The sequence below is a fragment of a genome (assembly GCF_019968955.1).
Source record: "MAG: Porospora cf. gigantea A chromosome Unknown PgA_NODE_970_length_9019_cov_910.092, whole genome shotgun sequence".
NCBI lineage: Eukaryota > Apicomplexa > Conoidasida > Eugregarinorida > Porosporidae > Porospora > Porospora cf. gigantea A.
The window spans coordinates 1-9,019 of record NW_027151995.1 but is presented as its reverse complement, the minus strand read 5'-3'; the positions used below and the strand labels follow the sequence as shown (position 1 = coordinate 9,019).

The 9,019-nt window shown below is 52.8% G+C and overlaps 5 protein-coding genes across 7 annotated transcripts; all 5 read right to left on the bottom strand.

Annotated features, from left to right (window-relative positions):
* Positions 1-701: 701 nt before the first annotated feature.
* KVP18_001569 (uncharacterized protein) lies at positions 702-1,874 on the bottom strand (the record flags this gene model as incomplete). 2 transcript variants are annotated; one of them, XM_067951728.1, is made up of 1 exon in its annotated part: positions 702-1,874. In XM_067951728.1, one exon carries the CDS (start codon positions 1,872-1,874, stop codon positions 702-704), a length of 1,173 nt encoding a protein of 390 aa, XP_067805477.1. The 2 variants fall into 2 exon arrangements, with proteins under 2 accessions (XP_067805477.1, XP_067805476.1); XM_067951727.1 differs by having other exon boundaries at positions 702-1,829.
* Positions 1,875-1,927: 53 nt separating this feature from the next.
* Positions 1,928-2,356, bottom strand: KVP18_001570 (uncharacterized protein; the record flags this gene model as incomplete). Its single annotated transcript, XM_067951729.1, has 1 exon — positions 1,928-2,356. One exon carries the CDS (start codon positions 2,354-2,356, stop codon positions 1,928-1,930), a length of 429 nt encoding a protein of 142 aa, XP_067805478.1.
* A 9-nt stretch (positions 2,357-2,365) lies between these two features.
* Positions 2,366-2,569, bottom strand: KVP18_001571 (uncharacterized protein; the record flags this gene model as incomplete). The annotated part of the gene is made up of 1 exon (XM_067951730.1): positions 2,366-2,569. The coding sequence occupies one exon, from the start codon at positions 2,567-2,569 to the stop codon at positions 2,366-2,368; it is 204 nt and encodes a 67-aa protein (XP_067805479.1).
* Positions 2,570-3,218: 649 nt separating this feature from the next.
* On the bottom strand, positions 3,219-4,949 carry KVP18_001568 (uncharacterized protein; the record flags this gene model as incomplete). 2 transcript variants are annotated; one of them, XM_067951726.1, is made up of 2 exons in its annotated part: positions 3,219-3,288; positions 3,316-4,949. In XM_067951726.1, the coding sequence occupies 2 exons, from the start codon at positions 4,947-4,949 to the stop codon at positions 3,219-3,221; spliced, it is 1,704 nt and encodes a 567-aa protein (XP_067805475.1). The 2 variants fall into 2 exon arrangements, with proteins under 2 accessions (XP_067805475.1, XP_067805474.1); XM_067951725.1 differs by lacking the exon at positions 3,219-3,288 and having other exon boundaries at positions 3,312-4,949.
* A 387-nt stretch (positions 4,950-5,336) lies between these two features.
* KVP18_001567 (uncharacterized protein) lies at positions 5,337-8,822 on the bottom strand (the record flags this gene model as incomplete). Its single annotated transcript, XM_067951724.1, has 1 exon — positions 5,337-8,822. The coding sequence occupies one exon, from the start codon at positions 8,820-8,822 to the stop codon at positions 5,337-5,339; it is 3,486 nt and encodes a 1,161-aa protein (XP_067805473.1).
* Positions 8,823-9,019: the final 197 nt, after the last annotated feature.

The following is a 9,019-nucleotide window of genomic DNA, read 5'->3' as shown; positions in this document are numbered from 1 at the left end:
GCGCTGCTTTGAATCTAACAGGTGCAATGCTAGACACATAGGCATGCGCTGCAACAAAAACTTTCAAACAAAAGGGCTGCTCCGGGAATTGAACCCGGGACCTCTCGCACCCGAAGCGAGAATCATACCACTAGACCAAGCAGCCGTTATACACTCTTTAAGTAAGTACGAATGCCGAAGCGAGAATCGTACCAGACCAAGCAGCCGTTATACACTTTTAAGTATGTGAGTAAGAATGCTCCGTAAGTTGAAATTTCTGTGTGTTCTGTTTGGTGTTATGTTCTGTTTGTATAACTTCAACCCCGCACAACGCTGCCGAATGAACAACAACCTAGATAAAAACGGAACAACAAACGAGGCAGACTCCAGTCCACAATCAATCGTATCGTTCGTGGAAACCACGAGCCAGCTCAGGTAACGCTAGTCAGCTGTGGGCCCGGAGTTCGATGTCGACCTCAACAAGCTAGCTGTAGAGTAGAGCTCATCATCGCTGGAATAGTTGCATGTGTATCATTGCAGCTTCTAAGGTTAGAAGACTGCTATTTCACGGTATTTTTCACGGGTCCACTCATGTGGAGTGGGGCGGAGTTAAAAATTCTGTCGTGGGCGGCTTTCACCAGTGTGCCGAGGCTGTTGTTGGGGCTATGAGACATTGACGACATTGAGTCTAACAACACCGATTAGAAGCGGCATGTGCTCATCTATTGCAACTGGGAGTTGATGACTGAAACGATCTTATCCGCCAATGGTGCCGCAGCCTTCCAGTTTCCCACTCTGACGTGCTTGTACAGCGCGTCGATCTCCGCAGGCATGTCCACGGATGTCAGAATGGGCACCTCGGAGCCAACATAATCTACGCACGCATCAGCCATACACCCGGTACGAGGTCTGATACGATAGTGTCCGACGTGGGTGTCGATGAAGATTTCTGCTTCTTGGTCGCCAAATTCACCTCCAATGAACACAGCGTCAGTGTCAGGCAAAAGCCCTATGTAAATGGCGGAGACCTTAGTTCGACCGTCCAGATGGGGTGCCTTTGGGTTGAAGCTTCCCACGCTCACAGCTGTGTCTGTGTCATTAAAAGTGTAGAAGAACTTCGTGCTGGAGTGGAAGTTCAACTTTCCACGCCACTCACTAGTGAAAACATCCTGATCGCGGCCCAACCTTGCGAAAACAGTTCCACTCTGCATCCGAGTGTCAAGCAAGCTGCGGCAATCGCATTCAGCGAGATATTCGCCAGCAGCGATTGCCAACTTTGAACGTAATGTGACGTTATCTATCCAGTGGCAGAAGCACGACTCGTCAGAGCCGCTGTACGACGCAATTATCAGCGAAGAGCCGTCCTCTGCATCGAGCAGGTGCTCAGTAATGGCACCAATCTTCCGTCGGCGGTAGTGCACATGGCGGCCGTCCGCAGTAAGGGCAACATCCATCTGTGTGGAACCGCAGGCGGAAGCGCGGTTCTCTACACTTTCCACTCTCACGTTCTTGTCAATGAACATCGGTGTCTGCAAAGTTGTCGGGATCTTATTTAGTAGTGCAAGAAGTGTCGGCAGCTCCAAGTGCTCCACAGTTTTGGAGTAGTCCTCTCTAAGAAGTTGCTTCCACCGTAGACTTGTACCCGCCTCCTTGAGCACCTCCTTAAGGTTCTTTGGCATCTCATGCACGACGTCTTTGATGCTGTGCTTCGGAGACTGTTGAATCGCATGGACTGACAGGTGCACTAGCGACGCGGGCTGATTGCATACGAGTTCTTTATGCAAGGGATTGCTTGTATAATCAGACGGCGGGGAAAAGGAAGAAGGGAATGCAAAGGTAGAGGCTAGCATGCATCTGCCGGACCGTCGATTTGGGACGATGTTGACTCGAGCCATATGTTTTGATCAAGTCTGACGCACAAAGAGACAATAAACGACACTGATTCAGATTAAGCAGTAACGCTCATCTGCTGCAACTGGGATTCGATGGCTGAAACGATCTTATCCGCCAACGGTGCCGCAGCCTTCCAGTTTTCCGCTCTGGTGCTTGTACAGCGCGTCGATCTCCGCATGCATGTCTCCGCGATGCAGACTTCTGCTTCTTGGTCGCCAAATTCACCTCCAGCGAACACAGCGTCAGTGTTGGGCAGAAGCCCTATGTAAATGGCGTTGACCTTAGTTCGACTGCCCAGATGAGGTGCCTTTGGGTTGAAGCCTCCCACGCTCACAGCTTCCTCTTTATCTAGAAGAACTTCGTGCGAGTGGAGGTTCAACAGCGAAGAGTCGTCCTCTGCATCGAGCAAATGCTCAGTAATGGCACCAATCTTCCGTCGGCGGTGGTGCACATGGCGGCCGTCCGTAGTAAGGGCAACATCCATCTGTGTGTACTACCGCCGGCGGAAGCGCTGTTCTTTACACTTTCCACTCTCATGTCGCAGGTTGGTCGGGATCTTATTTAGTAGTGCAAGAAGTGTCGGCAGCTCCCAGTGCTCCACAGTCTTGAAGTAGTCCTCGCTAAGAAGTTGCTTCCACCGTGGACTTGTATCCGTCATCTTGAGCACCTCCTTAAGGTTCTTTGGCATCTCATGCATGACGTTTTTGATGGTGTGATTCGGAGACCGTTGAATGGCAGGCTGACAGTTGCATTCGGCGAAGTCGTGCGGTTCGCATCCAGCTAGAAGTCGTGTGGTTCGTCCGCCCTATAGAATCCACTCCGATAAACAATCTGGTTTCTGTCTCCCTGCTTGGGATCCCTGTCCAGAGGTATACGGCGCTCCAGAGCATTAGGGAGCACTGCGTAGGTCTTTCAAGGTTTTTCTCGACTAGAGCAAAGACAAAATGTCTAGGTAAGCCAAGTCAATGAAATCTGAGCGGCTGGCCCTATGAGGACATGGTGGATCAGGTGGGCCTGATCCCGTACCCAACGTCTCAAGGACACGATGACACAACATTGGTGGGCGACATGGGTGCCTTCGATATCCAGTTAGCCACGAGAAGACCCTAAGCCAGAAGACCCTAAGCCAGAAGACCCTAAGCCAGAAGACCCTAAGCCACTAAACCCTAAGCCACTAAACCCTAAGCCACTAAACCCTAAACCCTAAGCCTTTTGAAGGTCTCACTGTGTCCAATGCATTTACTTTAACGCCAGTGAGTCTGGCTTAAGTCAATACTCATCATCGCTGCTGCATGTGTCCTGTTCGTGTCACGCAACACTCCAACATTCAATTTAGTTTCATTAGATCACATCTTTCCATCAAATCCTACGAAGCCTGTCAAAAGCAGCACCTGGTAGTAGGGCTTTTTCTCGATTCTGTATGAAAGATGTTTCAGTCCTCACTTTGAGCACCAGTTCCATGCCGAGGTTAAACGACCGTCGATGCACGAACCTGCATCGAAAAAGTTATCTGCGCCGGAGCCGTCGAAGGCGTGTCGGAAGAAGTCAACGCAAACGTCCTCAATCAGTCGTTCCACTCCGCCGAACTCGGCATCGATATAGGCCGCCATGCTGGGAGTCGACTGGTAGAGATGAGGGATTTTTTCCAGGCAGGACACCACAGGGTGTAGTATCCTTGGAATCTGCATGTACTTGTCAAGGAATATGAGTGAGTTTGGTACATTATGATCGCCGAGGTGTATCATCGAGGAGCCGACCCAGCCTCCCGCCTGACGCACTACACGATCGAGAATGACGCCCATGGCTCTGTGTACCGTGGGAGAAGCCTTCACGCGCTGCAAACCCTGTCCAGTGTCCATTAGTCGGTAGGCCGTAGGAGAGAACAGGTCGGCTTCTGCGAGGGCCGTGAGAACGAACATCTCTTTGAGTACACCGCTCCACAACAGCAAGCTCTGCTTGACATACTGGTACTGGCGTCGATGATCATGGTTGAGCCGCGCGCCGTCTTGGCCTATGTGGATTCCTAGCGAGATGCGAGGATCCGCAGGACGTTCGTGGGGGAATATCCGCTCAAAGTACTTGAGAAGGTCGTTCGCCGGCTCCTGGTTGAAACGAATGAAGCTGAAGTAGTCGGAAATCGAGTAGATGCACTGCTCCACGTCCTCTTCCGTCGCACCTTCGGCGTCCTCGGAAGCCTGCCCATTCCACAGGGAAGACAGATTGTATCGAAGCGAGAGCAGACCTCGGGGTCGAGGACGTTTCACCACTGCGTACTTCGACACCATGTACTTGACAGCCTTGCACTTGCGATCGATGTCACGTTTCACCTCCGCGCGAGAACGGCACTCACCACGAATCTCGGTCACTGCTACGGCCAGCAGCGGGTCCTCCAGCAGGTGCAGCATGTCTTTTTCAATAAGCAGCTTCTCTACTGTCCAAACGTCCTTCACCAAATCGAAGTCCAACGCCTGGCGTATCTCCGGTCGTCGACTATCCATGAGGAGGTACATGAGCTTGCCGTAGGTGTCCCGCATTCGCTCTGGGTTCAGCATTTTATAGCGGCGGCCGATCTCGAAGATCGTACGGAAGATCTCTTCATTGGCCTTGAAATCGCGGTCCTTTAGAACGCGCTGCCCAGCCTCGTAGTCGTCGGCCACGATCAGCCCCGACAGAATGGCGCATACCTGCTTGATTTCTGAGGCAATTTTTCGGGCTTTGCTTGTGCAGTGGATGATGTCGACCTTGTCGGTGTACTCAGATACGTCCAGCGCCGCCTCCAACAGACGTAGGTAGCGCCGCTCCTCCAGTGTCAGACGAAGGGGAGTGAATTTGGCGATTGACGCGAAGGAGACGGTTGAGGTGACTGGGCCTGTCACATCGACGTCTTCGGTCTGCTTCTCTTCGTACTGCTCAGTCTCGTTGACAGTCGACAGGTCTTTGGAAGTGACGGCTAGAGCCTCATCCAACGTGCTCCCCTCGCCAAGCAGGGCGATTACCTCCACCAAAACGCCTGGAGGCAACTGCTTTAGCGAGTTGCGTAGCTTGGGTCCTAGCACGTCAGCCGGTAGGTCACTCATATTCTACCTTTCTCTGCAGACAACGACTATTGCCGAGTTTGAAGGAGTGAAACGTGGAGGCTTCACAATGAGTCAACACACACGAACATTTTGATCGGCTATTTCAAGCTTTTCTTCCGAGGTCGCACTCGTAGTAAAGTCTGACAATCTCATTCGTCTCTCAAAAACCAACACACATACATTAAAATGGAGTGTAGCCGAGGCGAGGTAACACGCACAAACATTTGGATCGGCTATTTCAGACTTTTCTTGCTGCCAACCTCATTCGTCATTTTTTTACGGGTCCACTCATATGGAGTGGGGCGGACTCGACGATTCCAAACCTCGACATCCGGTCCACTCATGTAAAGTGGGGCGGACTCAGTTTTTTGTGTACCGTCTATTCAGTTACCAAATCATGTGCGATAAGGCCCCACTTATACTACCGCCAACGACGGCGCACGGCTCAACTTTACGACACGTACGCTGGAGCTGTTGGCCACCGCGGTCAGACGTCCTAGTGATCTCACTAGCTGCCGGGATTCTGACACGTCGGACCCGAAAAGTCTCCTCTTCCAGTGGCTTGACTTTAAGCAGGGTCACCCTTTTTTTGGCTTCACTTGTGTCTGCAGCCTGAATGTTGTAACTCTTTGCACTAGAACGCCGCCGAACGAGCGACATTAGGAGATCGGGGGTCGCGGCCGTCGACACCTTTTCGGGGCTTACGGTTGTAGGCACCTTTCCTAGACACTTGTATCCCTCCTCTTCGGAGCGAAGCGTGTACTCCCTGGCGCGGCCTCGGAGTTTGCGAGTTGCCAGCCTACAGTTCTTCAGGAATTGACACCGCTTCACGCCCTCGAAAAACGTCCGACCTACGGTTCTTGCCGCTTCCTTGGCTTGTGCCAACGATCGCCGGTCATGGACATGTCGTCGAGTCTGAGTCTGCGATGGATCGGGGTCGGGACGACCTGGCATTCGAACTACGGTATTGCCGTAGTTGTAGTCAGTCTTGACCCCCTGTTCTGACAGCTGGTCCTTGATACACCGGACTAACACCTCAGGTGGGAGCTGTGCGTCGTAGGTTAAGGCCAACTGCTTGTCGTCTGCAGTCGTCACCGTGAACGATGGGTATATAACGCTCAAACGGCCTTGTTGGGGTCTTACGCAAAAGAGCGGTTCTCTGAAGCACCCCAGCAATTGGGCAGGAGGATTCTCCTCCTTATGTCGGTAGTAAGCGAGGATCAGTCCTAGGACTATGTTCCTTGCGGCTTCCTTACATGCTGGCTTGTATATACGGTCATCGCTTACCTTCAGCACCTCTAAGGCCAGGCTCACGATCCAGTGTACGGATAGCGCATGCTCCGCCCCCATAAACGCCGCGCCACAAGTGGCCGGAAGCAGGGAAGCCAACATGTCAAACAGCATATCGATGGTCGTTGGGTTGTAGATGTTCGTCATCATATCGCCGATGTCACTCTGAGTCAGAAAGTGATCGTGCCCCTCAAACAGGACGGGTATGCTGTTCAGACTTCGCTCCTCGCTCAAAGTGTAAGTCAGCACGTTGTCGCCCTGCAACTCGAAGAACAAGTCTTCATTGACACGCTCGCCCTCAAGCCTATACAACATGTGAAGTCCGTCGTCGGTTGCAAGACAGTAGACTGGGTGCTTCCAAGCTGGTAGCATTCGGAGACCCTGAATCTTATCCTTCAACTTCTGTATCAACCCGTCGATGATGCGTCCGTAGTCGTCGCAGGGCGTAATCGGAAAGATTACCGGTTTCTCGAAGACCTTGAAAGCCTTGTAATCCTTATTGTCTTGGATGTCGGCGTACCGACGGATTAGCCGGTCAAACGCCCACGTGGCGAAGTGCAGGTGTCCTTCATCGAACCTAAACTGTTCATCCCACTTGGATTTTATGGGCGTGAAGTCGCGCCGTAACATGTCTCGACCTCGAAAGCTGGACATCTTCAGCTTGCGCTTGACGCAGGCCCCCTTGTAGATCATGTTGGTCGTAGACCGGAGAAGGTTTACCCTAGAGGTACTACCAGGTCGTTTGTGGGTGAACACGTATGGTTCCGGGTCTACGTGGCGTAGGCAATCTACTAGACAACCGACCATTCCGTCATCCAATTTGTATTTCTGTACGACATACCGCACTCGGCCAGCTATGTTCACCCGACGGAGCTGCCGAATCACGTCCCTCTCATCAAGGTAGAAGGACGACTCGGTGCCAGCAGCCTCCGATGTCAAGCCGTGTGCAACGCGTGAGAACGCGTTATCTTGCATGACGGCAGCCAAGTGGGGGTAGATCTTGTGGCGTCGAAGACTCTTATCAGGAGCGCACTTGAGTACGCACTGACCCTCGGACGTCCTGATAACGAGGGCACCGTCAGTGGTTATTGGGTCCTGGTCTAGTCGTGTAATGTGTACAGAGTCGAGGGAAAGATCTTTGCTCAGGTCAAGGGTCATCAGTCGGCCGTCTCGAGAAGTCCACTCCGTCGAGGAATCCTTCGCAAGGTCATAGTTGTCCAAAAAAAGACGTTCAACTTCATCGCCAGCAATCGTCATGTCGTTCGGTGCCCGCCTATCTGACAGCAGGTCCCGAAGAGAGCACTGCTCGTTCACCAACGGCAGTACCGAGTGTAGCGGGATCAACCGGAAACAGCCAGCTGACCGGTCCCAGAATAGAACGCGAGCCCTAAGCGCGCCACCTTTGCCAGTGACTAGGGCACCAGTCACCTCCCCATTCGCGTTTCTGATAAGCTCTCGGACGTCGAAAGCCTTGTACGACCCAGACTGCTTGACGACCCGCATCTCTTTGTCGTCCGCAGAGAACCAGCACATGAACCCTGCGACCTTCATACGGCCGCTACATGACTCCAACACGCCGTGAATTGCATCCGGTATCTTTAGCGCCATGCTGGTGCTCTTGCCGATGACAGCGACTGAGTCGTACTCCGCCCTGATGCTCGAAGGTACCTGCGACTTCTTCACAATAGCGAAGCCTGAACGAGATGTGCTGTTGCGCGGCCTTCCGAAGGCACTGCTGCGATCGGCGGTGTAGAAGTCCAGCAGAAGCTCTGTGGGAGGCTCTGATTGGTTCAGGGGTACTTGGACAACACTCCAACCCTTGTCGGCGACCACCATCGCCTCGCCAGCGAATACCTCCCCTGAGCCCAGGGCAAACTGGACACGCTCGACAAGACTGGAGTCGTGGCATCTGGTGTCGAAGAAGGCCCTATGCTGTACGCCCGGTACAGCACGCATTTTGGTGACCATTGAATCTTCAAGGTGCTTCTCCAGGTGCTTCTGAAGGGGTGCATGGCCTAGTCGTTCACCGATAGGGTTACCGTGACGCCTGTTACGGAGCATGTTTCCAAACTCCCGCGTGTATGACGCTCTTAGCGCCACCTTGCAGTGGTCACGAGCAGACCGGTGTATCCGCTCATACTCAACATTGCGTTTGACGGCTTCTACACTCCTCAAGGGTTTGTCGTAGTTGAAGCTTGCAATGGAACAGGGTGTGGCAGGCGCAGAAGGCAGCTGCGCCGTCGGCAGAAGTAGGTCACAGTCCAACCTTGTTAGGGACTTACTAGGGAAGAAAGTAACTCCTGAGTCACCTGAATCGTTCGCGGAGTTCCCATCGGTACTGGAATACGAGTTCGGACTAGAATCCTCGGAGCCTCCACAGGATGTCGACTCGCTAATACCGTCCAATAACGGCTTAGTGTCGCGCTCGTCGTCGACCGATTGCCATTCCAGAGATGCCAAACGGCGAAAGGCGGGCGAGCGAGTGGATGCACGGTTCAGAGGGGGGGTAGCCGCCGTAATGATAGGCACAGTGAGGCCGGCGTTAAACTTCCACACGCTTCCGGTGAAATCCGAAACTCGCATGAATTTTGAATAAGCTTTTTATTTAAGCATGAACTGAAGCTCATTGAATCAGATCACTAGAAGCACTCGGCATTCAGCAGCGCATGTTAAAGTGTACCAACGGGGAGCGGCACTTTTTTAGAACGTATCAGTTCATCGCACCGTTGCAGCGCATGCCTATGTGTCTAGCATTGCACCTGTTAGATTCAAAGCAGCGC